Here is a 25,867-nt window from a genome sequence, read left to right as displayed (position 1 = left end):
AGTGACCCTCAGTGGCCACAGTGAAGCCCTCACAGTAACACTTCACGATGAGAAGGCCCAGCGCCTGCCTTTGTCTCCAGCCCCCATTGATGGATGCGGGGGGCAGAGGGCCTCTTCCTGCACTGTTCCAAGAGAAATGGGCCGCAAACCATCTACAAGTTCTTTGCGCCACCTGGAAGAGCAGGGGAGGAGGTGAGAAATACCGCTCTCCAGGTGCCTCCCTAGAGCCACTTAGCTCCCCAACCTCGACCTCCACTTTTACTAAATTGTTCCGAAAACCATCCCACGTCACAGCCCACATTGGCGGCCAGTAACAACCACAACTCCCGCCCTGGCGGCGCAGGCAAAGGAAATCTTCCCTTTCTCCCTCTCCCTACCGGGTTCCAAGAGGCTGAGCTTCCCACCAGGTGGGGAATGGACTTAGGTTTGGGGAAATCAAGAAAATAACTACCGATTTTAAATTGTTTACATTAATTAATTGGCCTGTTCAGGGTAATTATATGTTAATTATAAGAGTTATTCTGTATTCACTGATGAAATTGTATCTTCTAGATTGACTCTTTGATTCTCTTTAAATGTAAGAACTGGATTCACTTGTCCAGGTAAAATTCCCAGGGCCATAAATACACCATCATAATATACGCCAGCTTTCTCAAATGATAGCCTTTGAAATGGTGATAATTTACTAATGATGGATCTGAGATTTTCCAATTGTTATAAAAATCCAATTTTGTAAATCTGTTGAAACATGGCCAGGAGCAAAGTGACAAAAAGTTTTTATGGCTTGAACATTAACGTACAAAAATTTAGAATTATTCTTTCACAGCCTAATACAAAATCCTGTATTTCATATGAATTTAATCCTACTAGGAGTGCTAGATAAATTAAGATATGGGAAGTGAAGGTAGATCAGTAAAAAGACAGGCAGAACGACGCAGCCTCCCAGGCCACTTGCTGACATGGTCAAGAGGCAGAAGGGTCAGTTTCCTGTGGCACGAGTCTGAGGCCAGGTGAGCCAGCTTCACTGTCTGTGGGCTTGAGCCAGTCATCTCAACTTCATGACCTTCACTTTCCTCAGCCACAGCAATGGGACAAGGGCACCGACCTCACAGCTGCCTGTGAGTTCACGAGAGAACACACGGTATTTCACTGTGTGCCTGACACATGGCCAGGGGGCCAATAATGGGCTGCAAGTATTATTGCTAATTGAGAGTTTTTATGTTTGATGACTGATTTTCTCTTTAAAGGAGGCATCACTAAATCTAAGTTTTGATAGGAAATACTTTAGTTTTATGAAATTCAGAAAGAAAACCCTCTGTGTGTATGTGTGTGTATACGGGTGTGAATGGACTCTGAAGCTAGGAATTCCAGTGAGCTCTCTAAGGGTTGTTTTGTTAATCAGACCCTTGGCGTATCATGACTTCTGCAGAGAGCCAGCTGAATGGGCAAATTATTCTCTCCCACAGAAAGCAAGAAAGACCCAAATGAAAATCAAGTAAAAGAACAAAGCTACCTCTCTATTCAATTAGGAAGAGTCAAATCAAGTTACTGAGATATCCAGCTCAGAAGCCAGTGTGGAAAAGCTGGGGATCTCAATCCCTCCAGTGTGATGAGACAAGCTCATGGTTAGAAGCCACAGAAAACATCTTGGTGAGCTCAAGGGAAAACCCTGGCAAACATCTCACGCCAGTCATTTACTCTAGGTGTCCAAGTCCAAAGCCTTGCAAGAAGAGTGCTAAAAAGAACCTTGAATTTTTCCCAGCTAATGATTCTGAGACAATCTATAAGTCAAGAATCTGAATATAATGTAGTAGGAAAAAACATAGGCTGATAATAGGTATCTCTTACATATATTCTCATTTGCTTAGCTATTCTCTTCATAATGGGTACCATATGCAATCTTCTCGTAGCAAAGAATTCTACCCTTTACCACTATTACTGGGTTTCAAGATCAATACTGGGAAGTAAACAGTTGGATAAACTACACATCGACGATTCTTTCGGGTATAAAGCAGCAGAGTTTCCCCAAACCCAGCAGTGCCGGCATTCGCTCCACAATTACCTAAGGCCAGCCAATCAACTGTGGGAAGACTTCATTGCCTATTTTTCTTGCAAATGAAAATATCTCTAGATAATTAACACCTTTTTGTCAAGGTAAGAACTAACAGACAAAAATCTCCCGGAGCCTCACCTGGATTACTCGGAAACCTGATGGCTGTGGTCGCATTACATAACCTGTCCTCCACGCTCAACATGTGGCTGTGCAGCAAATGCAGCGAGATACCTTAACTATTATCAAACATTCGCAAACGTTATATCATTAAATAGAAATTAGATGGAAACAAGGGAAGCCTAAAAATTGACTAGGAGTTCAGACGCGCTAAACGGCTAATATGTCCATTTTTCACCTGAAGCCCTCTCCAAATGCGCGTTTGCTATTAAGCAAAACCTAAAGAAAGGTAATCAATTCCAACTAAAAAGCACTTATCCCGGGATGATGGTGTGGAAGGCCCTTCAAAGCCCTGGCTGCCTGCCAAAGCCCAGACAACAGCCATCCACGTCTGACTATGCGAGGAGCACAAGGGGCCATGCATAATTGACTAGAAGATGGGCTAAAACTGTGCCCAATCAGTGTGTGATCAAAAACGCGTGGAATATTCAGCACCACTTGATTACATGGAGGCCTGTCCTTTCGCTCTCCTCATGAAATCTCTTCAAGGTCCAGAGTAATGTAATAAGATCGTTACTGTCAAGCGGTACGAATCACAGGCAATGAGTCTTGGGATGAGGAGTCATACTTCACAAGCTCCCCTGGCCTCTCTCTCTCTCTTTTTGTATTTTACTGCATGCAGAGGCAGCAAGGCGGAGAGGTGGCAGATAATGATCACATCGCTGTGTGGCAACTAGAAAGGCACTTTTAAGAAAAAGCAGGGAGAAATCAGCTTAAGAGAAACTAAAACATTTTTCCTTTTGCTTTTTTCCCCCTCTTAAAAATTAAATAGAATTAAGCTGTGCAGTGGTCGCTTTTCATGAACTTGGATACAATGTCATTGAACTTAACCACGTGATAGATTTTCATATTGCAGCAAAGCCCATTACCCCACAGACAAATGGCCAGTTTTCTCCCGGTCCCATACAGGAAAGACGCCCTTGTGAAGTTGTGTGTGTGTGTGTGTGTGTGTGTGTGTGTGTGTGTGTAAACGGCAGGGCATGCTAAAGTTCTCACTGTTTTTTCATTGACAAGACACCCTGGGGTGGAGTGAAAGGCAGGAGGGCATCACAGAGATTGCTAAACAAATTCAGGGAGTTTATCCCATATCGTGCTCACTCCCGCACAATCACACTCCCCAATAAAACGACACTGCACTGGGAACTCTGATAGGACCTGGAAGCCAGTGTGAGGCAGGTATTTGATTAATACCAAAATCAGCAATGTGGTATCCAAATGGATGTCAGAGGATTTAATCCATCATTCCCTTCTTCTGCCAACTTCTAACTGGCCTTAAAAACTCTCACTCCTCCCATTTAAAAAAAAAAAAGACACCATTCTCAGAATGAATGCAAAAACTGGGTTTACTACATCTGAGCTAAATGTCCATTTGTTGAAAAATTTTTTGAAAGAGCTGTCCCCTGAGTACACAGACTGGAGAGTGCCTGTTATTTAACACCACATGTTCCGATTGTCTGCATGGCACCTGACGCAGCGATTGCCATCTTTTGAGTGCATCAGGGTATGGGTCTGTACACGTGTGTGCACATACAAGGGTGTGACAATACACACGGGGTAGGAGATACTGTTTGCAAAGAAGTCATATCACAATAGGAATCTCGAGCAAAGAAGTAAGGATCAAAACTAGCAAATAATTACCTCTGCCAAGTTCTGAAGAGCAATAGTGAGGAGTGGGCACCGAGTCCGCTGAGCTGTGGAGTAATCCAAGGGCTCAGAGGGAAAAGCAGCTCAGAGAGCCGCAGGGCTGCGAATCATGCACTGTGGAATGCCTCCTACCTAGCTGCACCTGCGTCTATGCCCAGGCCCCTCCCTCCAGGTGATGGCCATGGTGCAAAGCAGAACACACAGCCTTCAGAGTCCTAGAGGCTCATGCAAGTCCTGAGTTTGCCTCTCGCTGCTGATCTGGGAGAGACTGGTTAACTTCAATAGACCTTTTCCCTCATTCATGCAAAGAGAGGTACCACGACATACCTGCTAACATTACCAGGGTGCTTTTAAAGATGAAATGAAGGAACACATATTTAAAAGGCGTCTCAATTGTGACAGCCTTCCTTCTTGTTTAATGACCCATCATAACAATAGGCCCTATACCCCTGGGAGGGAAGGGAGAAGTGGAGAGACCAGAAGAGATCTGCAGAACAGTGCCCGACGGGGGTGACAGCATCAAGTCCCACAGGCAGGGATGGATAGCCAGCAGACATCAGCAAATTCCACTGTATCCTTTCTCTTTGCCAAACTGCTCTCATAGATCAAGTTTTGCATTTAGTCAACATTTATTTTTGTTTCAAATCCTCAGGAAGAGGAAACAACAAAACACTGCGTGGTTTCACCATTGCCAGGACTTGGGAGGGAAATGCAGCTCACTCAGCTAGCCCAGGTGAAAACACAAATGACCCAGGCATTTTTGTTTCCAAAGCCCGTTGGATGCACGAGTCTGATGTCATGTGTTCAAACGTCTGGGTTCTGCATGAGCTAGAGACAAAATATCTTCCGCACGAGCTTTGGACACGTCATCAAGCTTCTGACTGATACCATTCCATTCCATATCCATGGGCTTTGTGTGATAAAGTCCATGCAGGAGGGTGAAAACACAAAAAGTATACAAGGGATTAAAGTAGTGAAGAAAACATACTGAAAAGCACCGGCAGCAGAACTGGCTCTGCCTCTGCCTGGCCCTGGGACCTTGTTCTGAGCTGGTCATATCCCACCTTGGATTTCAATCTCATCACTAAATTCAATGAAATCTAAAGACCCTGACAGTTCTGACATTTGCAGAACCTCAAGGAAATGACTCAAAAATGTGTATCTTGGGCTCTTCTGAAAGCCAGCAGACTCGGGTTCTCCCAAGAGGGCACAGTTTCAATCCAAGGGTGCCCACAGGACAATACTCAGCCCCGAGTTCTTTACGGAAGGACACTGGAGCCTGAGAGCTGCTCCTGCTGCCTGAGCCCCAGAGGCAGGGAAAGTGTCTCCAAGTCTTGGTAAAATAAAAGGTGCTAAGGTCTGCTGCATGTCTGTGTTCTTGGAAAGGACCCCTGCAAGGGGCTTGCATTTTTCAAAGGGGGTCCATTCCTTCGCCCCAAGGAGAAGTGAAGGTTGGCCCTGCCGAGTTGGGTGTCTCTTGGGTTCGTACGTCCCCACCAGGACGGGAGTCACCTACGTGCATTCACTTTTCCTGTTTTCTCCCTCTCTCCCTGTAATGGGACGTGATCAGCTCATCTACCCCTGGAACTCTCCTGGAGGTCCCTGGGCCTCCGTGCTTGGGGTGCACTTCCACACCTGCTGCCCAGGTGGTCGCGAGCTGCCCATGCTGGGCGGGGTGCCCTGCAGGCAGGGGCCCCTTGGCCACTCTCACATCGGCTCCCAGCACAGCATGTGGTATGTGGAGGGGCTCGATGTGATTTCACAGAATCGAATCAATACACTTTATTTAATAAAAAGAGTTTACTTAAAAAAAGAAAAATGCCCTAAATCCTTCCCTTATCAGTTTCTTGTGATGGGACTTCTCTGTCTGCTCTGCTCCCACTGGGATCCACTCAACTTTATTTCTGACCTGCTGACTTCCACAAAGGATCGAGGCGTGGAGAGCTGTGTATGGGTGTGGGGGTGGGGGCATGCCCTGTAGGATGGCATTTGAGGTCAACTGTGGTCCCTCTGCAGTGTCAGTGCCTATAGAACCCAGATGCACTCAACAGTGTCAAGTCTGCTCTCTTGGAAGCTGGCGTTATTCTCTCTTTGGGAAAATGACTGGGATTGTGGCAAATCCATCAGACTACATGGCGTCTCCCCAAACCGATAGATCAAGGGGGAAGAGTGCCTTCTCAGGGCAATATGACTGCATTTTAAATATATTTGCCAAGAAGATGTTCATAGTCTTGGTTTTCCCATTCAGTATAATTAATTGTTGGCTTGACTACTGAGATGCACTAACCGATTAGTTCAGTAACATAGGCGTCCAATAAAGAAGTCCTCACTGCGCCAAAAATTGCTGACGACAGAGTTTTTCCTGCAACTTGAATCAGAGACTTCACATTCTCTTCTCTTTTGCTCAGTGGCTGAGCTCGGGTGGAATGTCCACAAAGATGAAAAGGAGGAGGCCCGAGAATGATGCCAGCCTCGGAAAGCCTTCCACCCTTTGCTCCACCCACATCCAGGTAATATAAAACAGGACAGGAAAAAACCTGACAGGAAACAAGCCACGAAGATCACGGTTTCTGTGCCCTGACCTCTTGCCAGTCACTGATGTGGCATCAGAGGGGAGAAGCCATCGTTTTAATTGCGCCCAAGAAGGAGAGGAGAAAGATGAGGGCACTTGAGAACTTGCCACATTCTGAACAACGAAAGGAACAAATTGCTCCCCCAATCATGAGGTGCAAAACCCACAAATTACCAAATGATATTCCAAACTGCCTGACAGTTAACACAACAGAACGGTTACAGATTATTACCCAACATCTTTAATGCACCTGCATATGGCTTTTATGTAACAATAAGAATGTGGGAAAAAGCATACACTGCTCTCTCATAGTTCTTTATTTTCCTTTCAAAGTGCCTTCCAAATCATCAACTGACTAATAAAAACATTTTCTATAAAGAATACCAAAATCTGTTTCTTTTGTATCTAAGTAAAAACAAAACTCCATTTTATGAGTAATTCAATCACGACTGCTAGTGCTTTTGGGTTTTTTTGGATAGACACCATTTAGTGGAAAACTGATGCTTTCTGCAGTTTTAATAACAATCATTACGTTATTTAGAACTATATATTTTACTCAATCTGGAGAATGTAAAATTCAGTTCTACAACAGGTTAGCATTTATTACCTTTTACAACATGATGTTTTTGCATTCTTCTTTTGGATATTTGTGCTTCTTAAATGTTCTACCTTAACTTTTAGATACAGTCTTGTAAATGTACCTTGTCTCTATTTTAAGGGTCTACACTTGTTGGGGTAACTGAGGAACTCCATTTTGTCTCCCATGGATATAAACAAATAGTGTTTCACTACAAATAGTGATTCTCTTTTGGTGATCACTTGATATTTGATGAAAGAACAAAATGATTCATAATTTCAGGTTCTCCCCTGACAGAGAGAAGGAAAACGAAGTCTGGGCAAAGGAGCCACTGTGGAGTTAATGAACTCTAAACAGCCTATATCTCAGCTCTGATCTCTTGGTGAGGCCAGTTTGCGACTTCACCTCCACGAGATAACCTTTCAGTATCCATGCAGGATCAACCCTACGACCCGGGGCCAGGCAAAGGCCCAGGATGAACAAAACAAAGGAACGGGAGGGATAAAATACGCTCCCTTCTGAGAACTCTGGAACACAGCACTGTGAACCCAAGGGGCAAAACAGGGTTTCTGCACACGCTGTTGAATAATCAGATTGGGTAAATCCACCCTGGCTCTGCATCGGTAGAGAAAGATCTCTGCTACAAAACTTCTAGATGTTACGATCCATATGAAAGCCAGTGTCTTTACAGAGAATCTGAGAAATATCAAGGAAGCTATTCAGACTGCACCACTCCCAGATTCAAAAGGCGCTCCACACACCTCAAAGACTTGCTTTTTGCCTGGTGGAAAGAGTTTGAGGCAGAGAATCAAGAGACAGTTCTGTCACCTACCAGCAACCTGACCTTCGACAAGAAAGCCACTTAACCTCTCTCTACTTCAGCCTTTTCACTAGGGAAACAGGGAAATTAACGCTTGATGCAAACTGGTATGAATGTATAAAACCAACGAGGACAATCAGATTGGGGGTGTTGGGTTTTGATGCCTTCTGGGTCACATAATGGGGTTTCAGAAACTGTTCTTTCATTTTGGCAATGGTGACCTCACTACTGGACCCTCAACAGGCAGGAAAGTATCACCACTCAAAGGCGATGCCAGAAGATGGTAAGCCGTTCCTTATCTGGAAACCTCCTACTGTCTGATGGTTTTCCCCATCATATGCCCCTTAAACTTGGTTGGTGCCCCATATCCAGGGCACCCGGTCCCACAGCCTTCCAGAGCCAGAATTCCTTTACAACATTGCCACTGCTGATGGGACAGGGAGTCACTAGCCCTCAGGGTGGCCCTGGGTTTCAGGAAGATTGGAGCCAAGATCAGTCTCCTGGAAGCTTCTGCCATAGATGCCAATGAAACTCTCCTGTGTCACACAGACACGATGATGGCCTCCGCACGATGGGCCTCCCAGCATCTGGCCGCCACTGCTCTGCCGGCCCGGCCCTCAGCCCTCCTCACAGCTCTTCTCCCCGGGCACCCAAGGCCCCACGGTCGGGAGCTCAGGCCCCCCATGCCCCTGACCCACGCCTGTGCTGGCTTCTGTGCTCCACCAGCACCTCGAGGCAGGGCACCCAGACTTCAACACATGTTCTTAAATGTGCTAAAACAGTTCCAAACAAGTCAAATCCAATTTAAAATCAGCAATCTCACCGGTATTTTAATATCTAATGTTCCCAATGGTTTAGTAAATAGATATGAGAAACAGATTAAATATAAATAGATATAAATAGACACGAAATTTTTTTGTTATTTTATTTTTGTTTTTAAAGCTTAATACTGCCTTCACTTTTTAATGGTAAGGTCAGTGGATGCTTGTTTCTCAAAAGCTCCCTTCAAGTTAAACTCCATAGTAAAATGTCCTGTTTCTGATATTTTCCACTAATAGAATAAAAATTATCTTTAAGTCTGTTTGAAAGGAAAAATAAAGTGAAACGTCATTAAAAATTTGGACCTCCAACCCTTAATTCTTCCTGGGATTTTATAACCTAATTACTGCTAGAATGAACTCCTTATCTAGTTTTCCTGGGTGAAAACACCACAAAGCTGCAATAAATTACAAAAAGAACCACAGTATTTGTAAAAACCCTCATACTCAAGAGATTATATAGACAAAATAGGCGTGAACCAACGGAAGCTTCTGGTAGGGAGGTAGGAGAAAGGGGGTAACTGCCTGGCAAGGGTGGGCCAGCACCCATTCAACCCAAAGCCGGCAGCTGCAGCTCTCACTTGTTGGGGGGGCAGGCCCGTCTGTCCTTCTGTGGGCATTTCTGCTCTGAACAACCAGAAAGCGAGCATTCCCTGCCTGAGGCTGGAGCTCGCACTGGCCCCAAACCTCCAAGGTGGGGCTGGACGGCTTCTCTACTTGAGGAGTCTTTAAAGTGTTAAAACAAAAGCTACCTAAGAGTCAGTGACTGGTGTGCAAAGCTAAAGATCACCCAGCTGTCTCCTCTGTTAATCATCACATACTCGAGTCAATCAAGCCATCAGCTCATAACTCAGCATTTATACAGCTAAGAAATTCTTTCGTTACAGCCTCTGCTTCTGTAATTTACTAGAGCCATGCGATTCATTTTTAAATTGTAAATATAAAAAAACAATTCTTCTATTTAGGCTACATTACGTCTGCCATCAGTAAGTAAGTTATAACCACGCTCTACAATCAGGTATAAGGGTGTTGAGTGAGCAGCTAGGACGGAATACACTTACCTTCCCCATGTGACCAGGGCTTTCTGAATTTGGGGCAGCACCCATACCGATGAAACATAACACTACCTTCTATGTCCTTGAACAGGCATGCCGCAAAGGTTAAGAAGAATCTGACGGGAGAACCTTTGAACTCCACCAAGAGTCTACAGACCATGCGCTCCTTTTCTGGGCTTGTCTGAGGAAGGGCTTTAAGTCACTCACAAAACTCTGCTGGTCCCTGCAGGCTCTGGGAGGGACAGCGGACGGCGCCAGCCCTGCCTTCAAGACGCTTCCGGAATGCCACGTGGAGGAAGGGCAAGGAGTGGCACGGAGTTTTCCTAGGATTTATAGGAAGCTCTGAGAAAAGCAGGAGCCACATGGTCGTGGCTTCTGCTGACTGCAGCCCCTCTATTCTCTCTGCCTCTACCTGGGAGGCTGGCCGGTGTGGACAGCACCGTGGGCTCCTATGCCCTTGGGCTTCCAGGGGGATCTGCTCACTGGAGGGGGAGCAGGACAGAGGAATGGAGAAGAGGGCGGCTGGGCATATCCCCCAGGGCTCCCGCCCTGTCCTGGACCACATGGGCTGGCGGGGTCCCTCTGTTGAAGGCCACAGCTCCTGAACAGGTGCATTCTCCAGGAAGCCCGCAATCTGGGTTCCAGTTACCCACCCCTCCCCTTCCCACGTCACCAGCCCCGGGACTGGGCTTCACCCCATCACTAGTCCCACAATGTTGGAGACAGGCCTCGTAGTAACCGACCCCCCGCCCGGAGACGCCCCAGCCAAAGGCACCACCCGTTCCCTCCAGGACGCAGCCCCCGTTAGGGTACATTCAGTGGATTGTTCTAAAGGAGTCTATCAAAAATATAAAATCCAACTATTTTACCGAGATCATCTATAAAACTTTTTACAGCCATGATCACAATTTTTTGGCACTAGGTCAAGCAATAGAGGAGATATTAGTTAGCTTCTAGTCACAGTGCTTAGCAGGAAAGAAAGAGAAATATTTTCTTATAATTAAAAGTAAATGGCATCCTCTAAAAGTAAAATATATACAGCTAGCTCTAATTTCAAGATCAGACTGCATAAATGGTTCATACAATGTACTATTCAAAATACTGTATTTCCCTGATTGTAAATATTTTCAATCGTAGGATGCATTCCAACTTCAGAGATGTTCAAATGTGAAAAGTATGTGTGCCTGAGAAGAAATGAAAAACAGCGTGTATCACAGAAATGATCCGTTTATAGTGTGGTAGGTTTCTTCTAGAAAAAAATGCTACACTTTGTTTTTAACTGTCCTATTTTCTACTGAAAAGATGCCATAGGCAGCTCATATCACAGAAATGATATTCTCTTGGCTAGAACATGAGGCTGGGGTCCTCTTTGACCCTCCACCTTGAACTTCTGAACGCACACCCATCACGCATCCACAGTGGAGAGACTGCTGGTGCTTTTCTAGTTCAGCTGTTCCTTTGCCGTCCAAGACGGTATCGTTCTGTCCACGGCCGCACCTCTGCCGTGTAAGCTGTGGTAACTGCTGATGGTCTGGCTCACCCAGCAGTGCTACGAGATATGCACGGACACTCAGACACGCTCCTAGCAACTCTGCAAGTGCACTGGACACGTGCCACTCACTTCTTAGGCTTCCATCAAGCTCCTTGCCGGCCCCCTGGGACACCGGCTTGAACCAGCTGCCCCGGTAAAGATGCATCATCTCTAAAGAGGTTGCAAATTGGCCAAGGTGGGTGGGATAATTGGAATGCTCATAGACAGTTATAGGTAGAACTCCTAATCTGTTTCTAGCAAGTTGTGCTTTTAAAAAGAATCTTAGACACAATTTTTGAGACACATCATGAACACACTGAGATGCTTATCTGTGAAATGGGCCTGTGGCCAACTGCATGCCTGCCTCATTCTCTTCTAGGTGTGTGCAGCCTGTGGACATGGGGGTATGGTACCCACGCTGGTACCCAGATTTATCCCAAATCTCTGGTCTTGTGCATGCCAGGTGTTATTTAAAGACATTTCATGATTCCTTTCTGTGGAAAGGTCAATGGCTGTTGGGGTGGGTGCTTTGATCCCACAATCATCATTTTTACCACTGCTGGTATAACCGAGTCATCCTCCCTTAGCATGAAATGAACAGAGTAGTTTCTACTGACAAATCTGTTTCCTGCTGGCAGGAAACCTGTCGGAGACAAAATGGCTAAGAAGCATGTTGAAGGAGAAGGACTTCCACATTCTTCTCTGCTTGGCCCCTGGGAGCATCCCGGCACGCCGCTGGCCAGCTCTGAACCTGGCCCCTCACCGTATCTGAAACAACGTGGCCCAGCTCACAGAATTACCGTAAATATAGTGCATTTGGCATGTCACAGCATTCTGTTCCTTCCTTGCTAACGTGTGCACTGAGGCTTTAGACACAGATATCTGGCTAGCAGGAGGGAATAGGTCCCTTCTCTGATGTGCCCACCCCCTGGCCACTTTGAACAAACACACTGAGTTTTCAGAAAACGTGCGAGGAAATAGAAAAAGAAGGTACAAATCATATAGACAGTTCTCGTGCACGTGAACCCTGCTGAAGACAGGCTTCTGTCACAAGCGCTGATCTTACAAATCATGATTCATGTTAGCACAATATTGTTTATAAATATTTCAGTTTTTCTGAACTAAACTATTGTGTTGTTTATTCCTGCTAAAATTAATTTTTATTTTTCATCAGGTATATGCAATTTTGGGTCCGAGTGCTTTGTGATACACCTGTGTCTACAGAGTAAAAAGACATCAATTCATGTGAAGGATTCAGGGAGCGCTTTTAGAGCCATCACTGAGAATAAAACTGAGGACTTGACAGGAAGATTCAAAACGACTCAAGACACACCGTGACAGGAGGAATATTAGCAGAGCCTCGGAACAAGGAGAGCTGATGGACAGGCGTGCGAGAGATATGTATCATGGCATGCTGGCAAAAGCCAGACCGAGGCAGCTGTCATCTTGGACCACAGATCGGCCAGTGGCAGAGGCTATTTCTTAAGTCGCACGAGGCAGCTATCCGCACACCAGCAGCACAGAGGCTCACCTCGGCTGGGGGGATGTTGTTGTGCCAGGTGCCGAGGCAGTGACTGGTGCTCCCTGGGGAAACCAGCATGACCAGGCCCTGGAGGGGGTGCATCACCCTTGGAATCCAGTTGGTGACGGGGGCCCCGGGCACCCCCAGTGCACCATGCCAACAGGAGGTCCAGGCAGAGCCTTGGCATTGTGCACTAGGATCTAAAGAGTCTGATTTCACACATTTGAGAAAGAAACCTCACGTTTTGGAGAGGCCCGCCCTGGCCCAGGAGCGCTGCTAGCCGGGAAGGCTTACCTTCCGCCGTGCCCGCGAGGCCGTCGGCTTTGAAGTTGCTGGTGCTTTTCTTCCTCCGGTGCTTCTTCCTGCTGGCATGGGGCGACGGGGGCGGGTCGAGTTTGGGGCTGGTGGTGCTGGAGATGCTGGGGCTGGAGCACACGGAATCGCCCAGCCCCGGGTCTGCAAAGGGACAGCACGAGGCAAAGTCACGCAAGGGGTGAGCACCGGCCAAGGAGATGTCACCGAAATACACAGCAATGTTCTCCCAATATCACCCAGAGCCCCACAAATGAAATCCTGCTCCTGTGATCACCGCTCTTTTAAAAAAAGAGGTGTTTATTTCTGTACTATCTTTAGGCTGCGCAACTTCCAGTTCTCTGCTTTGCGTGAGTATAGAAAAATATTAGTGTGCCCTGGAAAAGGAAAGTGGAGAATTCATGGTTTCCACTCTTATTTTTCTCTTCCTATCATTACTTTATAGATCAGGAATTAAATAAAGAGACATAAGAACACATAAGAAAGTATCACCTTAAATGGGTTAAAGAGCTGTGTGTGCCCGCCATGGGTATTTCTGATTCTCTTCTTTCTACCCCCAAAACTCCAGGTGGTCTCAATTTCATTTTATCATTACTAAACAGTGGTGCCCCATTTCTCCCTCCCCCCACCATGTCCACCACCACAACAGTGTTGGAGGTCAGTATAGCAGACCTGCCAATTGGTTCATTGAAGCTACTTCTGAAAGATTTATAACCAGAGCACAAATATGACTCTCTGTGAGTGAAACACTTGACCTGTTACACACTGATCATGTGGTACATGCCTCCAAAGTCTTAGGGACGTTTCATTTCATGAATAAAATTTCAGCACCTTAGTAACCTGTAAGACAGAAGGTTCTCTGCAATATATTCCACTCACTCCCTAGAAGCAACTGTGCTCTGACTGTGGGGCAGCTGCCTTCCAGGTGCTTGGGGCAGGTGACACTCCACTCGTTCACCTAGAAGCGACCGCGCTCTGACTGTGCGGCAGCCGCCCTCCAGGTGCCTGGGGCAGGTGACGAGAGGAACGAGAAGACCCCTGTCCCAGCCTTTACACAGAAGCTCGGTCGGGGCCCAGAGAACATCAAGATGTGGTGAGTACAAGAAAAGCAGGGGTGGCGCGTCTGGGGATTTGGAGACTAGGTGAGTGCGGATGTTTCCAGCAGGATGGTCAGGGCAGGCCTGGCTAAGAAGACGACCTGTGAGCCAGGACTTGGAGACGGTGAAGGAGACAGAGGGTGGCTGTCTGGGCAGAGGAGACAGCCAGGGCAGGGGCCGGCGAGGGACAGGGCATTACAGAGGAAGGGGCTCTGCTGGGGGGGCTTTCCCTAAGGAAATGGGGTGGGGGGTGTCCGCAGGAAGAGACATGATTTCAAACATAAAGATACTTGAAACCAAACTGAATTTAAGGTAACTTTGTTTTAAAGAATTCTATAAAAGTTTTATGATATACTGAGAAATGTATAAAAATAAACAGCTTAAGGTATCTATTATCTGAAAAATATATATGACTCCAAGAATGCCTGGGATGCTACTTTCTAAATGTCCTAAGACCTGAAATCTCTCTCTTCTCTGCCTGGCGGGAAGGACCTACCTTTCTTTCTATGCTCACTCCACTCGGTGGGGGGAGGCCTCAGTGAACCCCTCACCCCAAAGATCCTCGGGGGCCTGGCCAGCACCCACAGGAGCAAGAGCTCGAGGCTGTGACCTGGCTCCCTTTACGTGTGGTGGATCCCTGCTCACAAAATGTTGCCAAAATACCATTTAAACCACTTTATGGAGTTACAGTAACTGTGGCAAGCCACTGTCTCAGCCTCCTTCTGCCAGACAGAAGAGCCCACTGTCCACCCCTGCCAGGACACGGGGCAAGGGTCCCGGCAGAGATTTTCCCTAAGTTTCCTCGTGGGCCTCTGTCGGGACTGAACACATGCATGTGTTCTCTACAAGCATCCATCCATCCATCCATCCATCCATGGACCCAGCCCATTTATAACCCTCCTCTCACCCTTTCTCAGAGGAAAAGGCTCCTCTCCTCCTGCTAAACCAGCCCCCACCTGCCCCTGACTCCACAGCTTCAGGCACACTCCTCTTGCCCAGCTTCCTTCAGGCCCCTTCTCATGAGCTGCCTTTCTGCCCTCAGGTCACCTGTGCTCTCTCCGTCCCGTGTCCCCCCCCCCCCCCCCCCCCCCCCCCCCCCCGCTTAACCCCATTATTCCTTTAAGCCATACTCCTAATCGCAAGCACTTACACAGCGGCTGCTACCTGTCGGGTACTGTGCTAAGCCCTTTACTTATACTTACTGGCTCAATCCTCAAGACCACCTACTCGAGTATGTGCCTTCACCGTCACCCCTGTTTCACAGATAAGGAGACTCAGGCACAGAGAGGTTGAGTAGTGTGCCAAAGTCACAGAGCTAGGGTCTGGCTCCTGGGTCTCTGCTCAAAACCACGACACAGACGTACCCAGACAAGGTTCCCTCCATGTCTGGGAGGGTCAAATCCATTCAGTCTCTCGGACAGTGTTTCCCAGCAGCTCTTTCTACGACACTTAGCTTATGAACCGAGGCATGCAGTCGTGAGGCAGGCATCCATAGACGTGTGGTGGCTATTTCTGGACTCTCTTTTGTTTCTTTGGTCTTTTCATCTATGTTCTGACAGCACGATTGCCAAGGCTTCCTGCGTCATCTTGCTGTAGATGGTAGGGCAAGACCCCCCCACCCCCCGCCATGCTTCATGACTGCCTTTGCTATTTTGGGCTGTTCTGAGCACCCAATGCTGTGTGTCGGTCCAAGGCAAAACAGAAGATGTTGAGCAGGGTGGGGTCGGGGCAGATGTACCAGTCCACAGCTGGGAGGCGAGCAGCACTGCAGCCAGCGAGAGATCCGACGCCTAATGTGGGCTAAGGGAAGTCGAGACACGCAACTACTTAAGAGAAATCCATCGCTCCAGGCTGGGGCTGGGGCAGCAGGCAGAGCTCAGGAGTGGGTGGTGGCCGGGCACGGCAGCTGCCAACCAAAGGCACTTCCCGCCAACGAGCGGCAGCTTCAGGCGTGGGGGCACTGACCGAGAAGCGTGCCAGCACTAAGGCGTGGGGAGGGCACAGCGGGGAACGATGGTATGGGAAGGGGTGGGGCAAGGCGCTCTGTGGCCTCAGTGGAGCGAGGCTGGGGCCGTGTGGGCTCTCGAGGTCAGGGGACATGAACAAAGCCACGGGGTCCCAGGTCACAGGGCTGCAGAACTGGGACGGTACAGTGATGGCCCTGACTTCTCCATCTTAGTCCACCCTTCCAAGAGAAGCAGTTTAATACTCACCACCCCATTTGAAATAAGAGCAATCAAAACATACCAGGCTTCTGTGCTGTGCTGCCCCGTTTCCCACTGGAGGCGGGCACGCCTCGGATGGAAGAACCCCCCAGAAGCCCAGCTCCACAGTGCTGCAGACGCTCCCGCTGCCACCTGGGTGAGGGGACCTGCCGCTCCTGGCCACCCACGGATGACCTGTTCTGTTTTGCGTCAATTATTGGGCACGAGGATGGACGGCTGCTGTCGACAGCATTGAACATGGGAGGGGAGAAACGGAGAGAAGAAAGGCATGCCAACTTCAAAACGGCAACACCCCATGACTGCACGTCTACCCCGGCTTTGACAGGGACTGGGTGCACGTGGCACGAGTCGTTGAGCTGGGGGGACCGTCCTGCCCCCTGTCCTGTGTGTTCAGTGTCGGCCACCAGTTCTTCCCAGCCAGGCATCAATGTTCAACACGCACCCCAAAAAATATCTAATACGAGCAATAGTGATAACCATCTGCAGTCTCTCTGAGCTTCGGAACGTGAAGTATGAGTCAAAGAAGCAGTTTCACTTTTCACTCGGAAAGCTGACAAGCGTGACTGGAGGGAGAATAAAATAACATTCCCTTCGCATAAATATCAAGCAGCCTGCTTGAGACTGATGGGCCAGGAATGTATTCTTAGCTATCATTCCAGCAGACAGGCCCAAGGACACTCATAACTTATTTTACAATCATTTAGTTTCAGCTCAAGTGGAAAACGTGACAACTTATCTCTGCTGACAAGATGCCATATCGAACCTTACAATTAACTCTCCTCCGATTATCTGCCCAGCCGATCATTAGCTGGACAATTTTTGATGAAGTGTTGCAGGGAGCTAGCTAGCCTGGGCGATAGCTGTCAATGCCAGGTGTGCTGATAGGTTTGTGATAACCCTACCGATATTCAAATGGATGCAGCTGTGCATTGCTTCCCACACCCCTGCTGCTCCCAGGTGGCTGGGAGTGTGTCCGCCCAGACAGGGGCTTCCTGCAGCCTGGAAGCAGGAGCACGGGCCATGCAAACACCACTGTGCAACGGCAGTTAATCCCGCTGCCGACATCGTCCTCCCCATGCACTGGCCATCCCCGCGGAGGCAGGCCCCTGCCCTGACGCTGTGCTCCAGCTTTATTTCAGGGAGCAGTGGGACCCCCAGAGGCACTCCTGAAGCCCCTCCACCTTGGAGGGCTCGATCTGGAGAGGGGATACCTGCAATCGGCTGCAACGAGCCACCCAGGCTCCCTGGAGGAACTGCCAATGGCTCCTGAAGGGCTGGCAGACTGTCAGTTTCCTATGTGCTTATTAAAGTTATGAAACGCTTTAAAATGTATTTTCATAAGAAGCCTGCATCATTCCGAAAAAAAAAAAGAAAACAAAAAGGTTGGGGCTAAGCCTTTTCATCCTCTCTTCTTTCTCTTTTACATATACACTAATGTAGTTGTTTGTCCATATTAGGAACAATGCATTACCAAAAAAATCTTTTGCTTTTGTTTTTTTTTTTTGTATTGAAATAATACAAAACTGTCTAAAATGTGGCATTTCTCAGTACTGGGTGGGGGGGGTAGGGAGGGGGAAACATTTGAGAGCTAAGGCTTTCTACAAACTCAAGAGGAAGTCATTGTAGGAACTAGTTAACAAAACACAATTCCCCTGATTCAAGGAAAACAATCCAAAGCTAATTTAGGTCTTTCATGAGGGCTATGTTCTTTCTAAAGCTGAGACAGGTCTGAAGGCGGATAAATGAAGAACAGCCCACCTTTGCCGCCCAAGGAGATCACAACAGGTTAGGGCTCTGTTAAAAGGGGAGTGTGAAGTGGAGTTCAAAACCTTGCCCTTCTCACAGGGCTTTTGACCGCAGCTTTCAACAGAAGGAGGTTGACTTGAAGCCCCACCTCTGAAGAGGTTTTAGAGACTGGTGTTATTGTCCGTCCCTTTAGCAGCTTGTGGCGCTCACACAGAGGCGCAGGATGCCGGCAGAAGAGGCCGAGGAGACCATGGGGGGTGAGGAAGATGACAAGTGCTAGGCAGAGAAAAAGATAACACAGTGCTAGCCAGAGTTATAAAAGATGGGGAGGAAAGGAACACAATAGGAGGGGCTTGCACTGAGAGGAAATATAGGGGAGAAGAATTTCCAACTTGGGTCACTTTCAATTACACCAGGATGTCTCTATAAATTAAGCCTAATAAATTGGAATTTAGGAAATATGATCCTCCTGAACATGAAGATTTTGACTAAGAAATATGTTTATTAACACTTAAAAAAAAAAAGCACAGATTCTGATCACTAATTAAATGCTTACTGAGTCAGTTATGTTCAAGGGAAGTCCTGTGACGAGTGCCTGTAGAACTGGGGCTTCAGGGTCTGCTTCTTGCTGAAACTAAACTACCCTGGAAGAGACAAGAGAAACCATCTCCTAAAGCAGCAGGAGAGTGAACACGGGGATCATAACCTCCGTGGACAACCGCTGGAAAGCAAAAAAGATACACACCTAAGGGCTGAGCTGTGTAGAGAAAAGCCGCATGTTGATAGGAATTGGGGAAGTTTAGAAACACAAAGGCGGAGCTTAGACATTAAAAAAAAAATTGGATGATGAAGCAGTGACAAAGGACGATAACCTCACTAGGTTAATGTTATTAAAAGTGGATTTCAATGGCTTTTTCCTTGGTTTCAGTTCTATTGGATTGTGTATATCAGGTAGTGAAGCTGAATTAAAAATCCACGAGAATGCAATTAGAAAACATTTGCCCTTTGGAAAAGAATTAAAAAAAAGAACACAATGAAGATAAAATGCAACAGTAACAAGGACAAGAAAGATGGCCAGGTTTTGTTTCGTTCTCTGTAAAATTACAGGTGGGGATGAGGCCATCTCCAACACCCCTTCTGGGGTCTCATTCACTCACCCAGAGCCAGGTTCCCACGATGAAAACATGTTCCCACCTGAGCCAGGAGGCGCACGGGCGGCAGCCATGGGGAGCTGGGACTGGTGTGCCGCCCTGTCTGTCCTGGCCTGGCAGGGGATCATGAAACAGACGTGCGAGCTTTAGCCCTATACAAAGTTCTGAACAATGCGGTGCAGACGAGACAATCAAAAGATGGGCAGGACCGAAGAGCCTGCGATCTCAAGAGAAAGGCAGATGCTGACGATTGCTGCTGCGAACGACTCTGAGTGATACCGCGGCTGTGCTGGCGAACCACGTGCTGCTGCAACCGCGACCACCACGTCTTACTTCTTCCTGAATTTCATGATTTGCTTTGGGAATATACCATCTGGGGATACACAAATCCCGGGGGATCACCCCAGCTCTACTAAAGCAGAATCTCCAGGCCTGGACTACGTTTGAGAATCACCTATCTTAACAATGACATCACTTCTGCTCCTCTGTCTCCACCCAGATGTTCTTCAGTGTGGTTCCACCTCAAGGGTTGTGGGTTTCTACTAGAGCGTAACATGATCCGATGATCTGATTGTTCTGCCTTCTCTTCCCACTAACGTGTTTCCTCTGAACAGTGCAAGCACTTTCTAATTTTCCAACACTGACTCTCATCGCATCAAAACTTGGTAACTATGTGAACACACTTACCAGCCTGGGTGACAATCTCTAACTCACTTAGTTCAATTCACTGGAAATTAAATAAAACAAAGAAGAATAAGAAGTCACCTTCAGAGGCACAAGATTCAGGAGAGACTGTTATAATGGCAGCTAAAAGATGAATGTTATTAGGAAGGGAAAGAGAGAGGGACTTCTGGCATATCAGTAGGAGGATTTTCATGGACCCACTCCCCAGCAAAACTGGTGAGAAATAAATATACATTTATATGTATTTAAAGATTTTTGAAAATGATACTAAGTACATACTGCAAATGAATTACCATTTACTCAAGAAAATCTATTAAAATTGGGTAAGGACAGCGAGAGTCTGCAGTATTTGAAGAAAGATCCTCCTTTCTTCCTCTTCCCTCCCAACTCAGTGAGATGGAAATTGCACTCCAGACTCCTGCAGCCAAGACTCTGAGGCTTCCAAGTCCCCCAGCTCCCGGGCAGAGAGTTAGCAGAAGATTATCTTCCTGGGAGAGAATGGATACCAACATTTCTCACCCCGACCCCAGTACTTGTCACTGAGGCTAAGGTCCAGGTGAATGTGGGATGGAGGCTCTATCTTCACCATGGCACTATAGAAAATACTGGACCCCCAAATGCCCTTTGCCCAGCTGATAAGCTGTGGTTTCATACAGGATGAAACCATGATAAAAAAGGTAAAGGAAGGTACAATGACAGAGTCACATCAAATAGAGAACACCAATAAAGACACAGAAGTTATAAAAAAGAGTCAAATGGTAATTGTGGGATAGGAAAGTACAATAACTGAAAAGAAAAATAATCACTACAAGGGATCAGCTGTAGATCTGAACTGGCAGAAGGAATTAGCCAAGACAGATGGACAGAAATTATGCAATATGAACAGAGAGAAAAAAGAATGAATAAAAAATGAAGACTCAAAAAGATATGAGATACTATTAGATACACCAACATAAGTGCAATGGGAATATTGGAAGTACAGAAGAAAAAAAAAGGAGCAGAAAAAATATTTAAGCTGTAAATAAATAAATTAATAATAAATATTAATTATTTAATATAAATAATTTATTTATATTAATAAATTTCCTAAATTTATTGGAAAACAACCTACACGCAACAAACATCAAGTAGGATAAACAGAAAAGACAAATGATCACATCACAGTAAAAGTGCTGAAAGCCAAAGAAGGAGAAAATCTTGAAGGCAGTAAGGAAAAATGACTCATCACTTACACAGTAACCTAATAAGATCAATAGCTGACTTCTCAGCAGAAACAATGGGGGACAAAAGACAGTAGATTCACATATGTTAAGCACTCAAAGAAAAACTATCAATCAAGAATATCATTTCAGGCAAAGCTACCTTTTAAAAATTGAAGGGTTAAAAAAGATATTCTGAGATAAATCAGAAATAATAAAAAAGGTTAATATAGCCAAAGCCTTAACTATACAATTGATCCCCTGGCTTCTCACAGTGTTTGTAACAAACATAAAATTATGTGAAGTAATACCTACAACAATGTTGGGTTTGCAAGATTTATAGATATAATACACACAGCAATAATACTAAAGGAGGGAGAAAAGGCAATAGAGCTATATAGGAGTAACATTTCCCTATCTCACAGGAAATAAGCTACTGTAAATTTGAAACTTATTCTAATAAGCTCAGTTGTAGATGATAAACCTTAGAGCAACCACTAATGAAATAATTTTTTAAATACAGCCAGGAAAAAATTTCAAGAAATGTAAATGCTTCATTAGAAAACATTGCAAAAGAAAGAAGTAAAGGAGGAATAAAAGAACAACAACAAAAAGACGTGTATGAAACACATAGGAAACAAAAAGTAAAGTAGTAGACATAAATCCAACTGCATCAATAACATTAAATGTAAATGGATTAAGCAATTTGATCAAAAGGTAGAGACTGTCAGACTGGATACAAAAACAAGATCCAACTGTATCCGTTTCCACAACAGGAGACACACTTCAGATTCAAAGGTACAAAGATATTTAAAAGAAATGGGTGGGAAAATATCATGCAAACAGCACCCACAAGAAAGGCGGACTGCCTACACCAAGGTCAGACAAAATAGACTTTAAAACAAAAAATTTTACTAGATAAAGAGGGTCACTTAATAATGGCACCAGGCTCAATTCATCTGGAATTTATAACAGTTACAAACATAAGAATACTTAACAACAGAACACCTTAATACATGAAATAAAAACTGACAGAAAGAAAAATAGACAACTTAACAATAATAGTTGGAGACTTCAATACCTCACTATCAATAATCAAAAGGAAACTAGACAGAAAAAAAATTAACTAGGAAACAGAAAACTTGAAAAATATCATTAACCAACTAGACATCTATCTATAGGCCACTCCACCCAACAATAATAGAATACACATTCTTCCCAAGTGCACATCAAACATTCTCCAGCATAAGCCATATGCTAGGCCATAATAAAAATCACACAAAATACAACAACACATACAGAGAAGACATTTGACAAACTCCAACACCATGCCATGATAAAAATACTCAATAAACCAGGACAAGAGGGGAAGTTAAACCCAATATAGGGCAACCCATTGCAAACATTATACTTAATGGTGGAAGACTAAAAACTTTCCCCATAAGATCAAGAAAATAAGGATGCCTGCTCTCACCATTCCTATTCAACACTTTACTGCAGGTTCCAGCCAGCAAAATTTGGTAAGAAAAAGAATAAAAGATATACCGATTGGAAAAGAGTAAAACTTCACCTAGTAAAGAACTGAACAATGTTCAGCAAAATTGCAGGATACACGATCGGTATAAAAACTCAGTTGTATTTCTAAACATTAGCAATGAATGACCTGAAAATGAAATCCATTTACAATAGTAATAAAAAGAAACTAGAAACAGATTTACTAAAAAAAAAAAACCAAAAAAAACCAGAAATGTAAAGCTTATTCTTTGAAAACTACAAAACACCGTTGAAAGAAAAAGTTCTAAATAAATGGAAAAAAATCCATGTTCATGGATCAGAAGACAACATTGATATTTACCAAATTAACTTACAGATTCAATGCAATCCCCATCAGAATTTCAGCTCATTTCTTTGTAGAAATTGACCAATGATTCTAAAATTCATATGGAATTGCAAGGGACCCAGAGAGGTCCAAACAATCTTGAAAAACAAGAACAAAGTAGGAGGAGTCACATTTTCTGATTTCAAAACCTACTACAAAGCTAAGGTAATCAAGACAAAGCAATACTGACAAGGAGAGCAGTACAGATCAATAAAATAAAACCATGTGTCTATGGTCAACTGACTTTTGGCAAGAGCAACAAGACATTCACTGGGGAAGGAACAGACATTTCAATATTTTTGTGCTTCAAAGGACACAATCAAGAAAGTAAAAAGAAAATTCACTCAATGGGAGAAACTATTTGGAAATCTAATCTGTTAAAAGACTTGTATTTAAAATTTATAAAGAACTCTGAAACTCAATAAAAAGACAAATAACCCAATTTTAAAATGGGCAAGTGATCTGCATAGTCAACTGTTTATGTTTTCTCCTTCCCCAAGTCATTTTCCTCTTACTCTCCAACCTCTCGACTCACATGGTTTTCTTTGCACCTGATCAGTGTTTTGTTATCTCTTCCTCTCCCACTAAGACAGGCTTTTGAAAGGCATCCTCTGATCCCTTTGTTTTTTCCTCATGCCAGATGGCCAGCTTGTGCTAAATATCATCACCTGATTTTAGGGACGACTAAAGGAGCTGATAGTGGGCAAGTGCAGTAGACTGTCTGACGATGATGAGAGAAATGCACCAAGAAGGCACGTACTAGGGACCACAAGTGAGGATTTCAAATTTAAGAGTGAGAAAAACAATAGCTATCATATTTTAAAACTTCAGCTTCTGTGAGAGACTAAAGCAAAAAATGCTTATTTGGTACAAAATTTATATTTCAACTTGTGCATTTCCTAATGCAACTTACATGGACAGGTTAACCGAACACCATAAGTACATGGAACCTTGAGTAGGGCATGAGGTTTTGTAGGTTTATCCAGTGTGATGCCTCAATAAATCCCAGAGTGATTTGAAGAGTGAACAAAGAAGTATTTGCAAAGTCCCCTTGGGGGAATGGCAAGAAAGGGGGAAAATTCAATTTCCCATTTGGAGAATTCCTGATATTCTAGCAAGCAGTGGCCAAGCCCTCAATCTTTGGGATTTGTTTATATGAAACTATGCCCACAAAGGATAGACTAAGTCTACTTAAAGTTAGTGACTAAGAGTCACCCCCAGAGAGCCTCATTTGTTGCTCAGATGTGGCCTATCTCTATCTTAGCCAATATGACAGGCAAACTCACTGCCCTCCCCCTCTCTACATGGGACATGACTCCCAGGTTTGTAAACCTTCCCGGCAACATGGGAAAGAAATCCTAGAATGAGCTAGGATTCAGCATCAAGGGATTGAGAAACCTTCTTGACCAAAAGGGGGAAGAGAGAAATGAGGTGAAATAAAGTGTCAATGGTTGAGAGATTTCGAACAGAGTTGAGAGGTCATCCTTGATGCTATTCTTATGCATTATATAGATATCCCCTTTTTAGTTTAAGGTTATTAGAGAGGTCAGAGGGAAGTGCCTGAAACTGTAGAGCTGTGTTCCAGTAGCCATGTTTCTTGAAGATGAATGTATAATGATATGGCTTTCGCAATGTGACTGTGTGATTGTCAAAATCTTGTGTCTGATGCTCCTTTTATCTACAGTATGGACAGATGAGCAAAACACATGGTTTAAAAATAAATAAATAATAGGGGGAACAAATGTTAAAATAAATTGAGTAGACTGAAATACGAGTGATCAATGAATGGGAGTGGTAAGGGGTACAGAAAAAAAAATAGGGGGAACAAACATTAAAACACACTGCGTAGATGGAAACATTAGTGGTCAATGAGAGGGAGGGGTAAAGGGTATGGTATGTACGAGTTTTTTCTTTTTATTTCTTTTTCTGGAGTGATGGAAATATTCTAAGAAATGATCAAGTTGATGAATATACAACTATGTGATGATATTGTGAGTCACTGATTATATATCAAGAATGGAATGTTCATGTTAAGAATGTTCGTGTTTGTATGTTGTTATGTTTAAAAAAATAGAAAAAAAAGAAACACAATTAGCTATTTAGTTGATTTTTTAGCTGGATGCAAGCTGCAAAAATTTAAATCAATGTAGTGTATTCTGAACAACAGAAAGTTGCTCTCTGGGCAGCACTGTTAGGTAGAAACAAAATCAGTTCAAGAGATTCCCATTTCTTGCCAGCCTCATCTCGTCTCACATGATCAGCTACAACCACTTCTCCAGGTCACAGCTGCTAAGTTACACAGATCGCCTGTTTCCCATGGAATGCTCCACTGTGCGACCAGGTTGGAGAAAGTTTGAGCATGCAGAGTGGAAAACTCGATTAAATAAAGGAGTTAATTAAATGTATGATCCCCTTTTGATAACATACATTTTCCTTTGTTAGAAACTTTGTGGTTTCGATTCAAAGCCACATGGAGCCAAATGATTCAGAGCCTGCGCAAGGCGAAGGAAAGGCTGGTTTTCCCAGGCCCATGCCCAGAGCCCAGCGAGGGACTCTGTCCAGGGTCCTGAATGTGGCACAGGGATTTCATTTAGTCCAAGGTACAGAAATACATCAAAACAATGTTGCTTCCTCGTGGCCCGTTCCTATTCTCAATCTACTGACATCATGTGGTTAGAAAAAGCAGGGATGGTGCCCCTAGCTTTAGGAAAAAACCCAATATAAAGAAACATGCCATAGTTTGCCTGATTTTCCTATTGCTTAGATGAATTTCAAATTCCTGACCATGACACATCCTCATCTTTA

General features: G+C 44.9%; 1 protein-coding gene across 7 annotated transcripts in view; it reads right to left on the bottom strand.

Annotated features, from left to right (window-relative positions):
* Positions 1-25,867, bottom strand: part of AGAP1 (ArfGAP with GTPase domain, ankyrin repeat and PH domain 1) — a 636,823-nt gene that overhangs the window by 124,139 nt on the left and 486,817 nt on the right. For 5 of the 7 annotated variants that reach the window (XM_077155532.1, XM_077155527.1, XM_077155529.1 and 2 more), the window contains exon 12: positions 13,064-13,225. The exons of the other annotated variants lie outside the window; for them this stretch is intronic. In XM_077155532.1, coding sequence (XP_077011647.1) covers positions 13,064-13,225 — 162 coding nt within the window. The remainder of the gene's footprint in view (positions 1-13,063; positions 13,226-25,867) is intronic. 7 annotated transcript variants of the gene reach the window in all.

This window comes from Tamandua tetradactyla, chromosome 3, assembly GCF_023851605.1.
Source record: "Tamandua tetradactyla isolate mTamTet1 chromosome 3, mTamTet1.pri, whole genome shotgun sequence".
Lineage (NCBI taxonomy): Eukaryota > Metazoa > Chordata > Mammalia > Pilosa > Myrmecophagidae > Tamandua > Tamandua tetradactyla.
The sequence above is the reverse complement of the archived record's forward strand: the minus strand, read 5'-3'. Positions and strand labels throughout refer to the sequence as shown.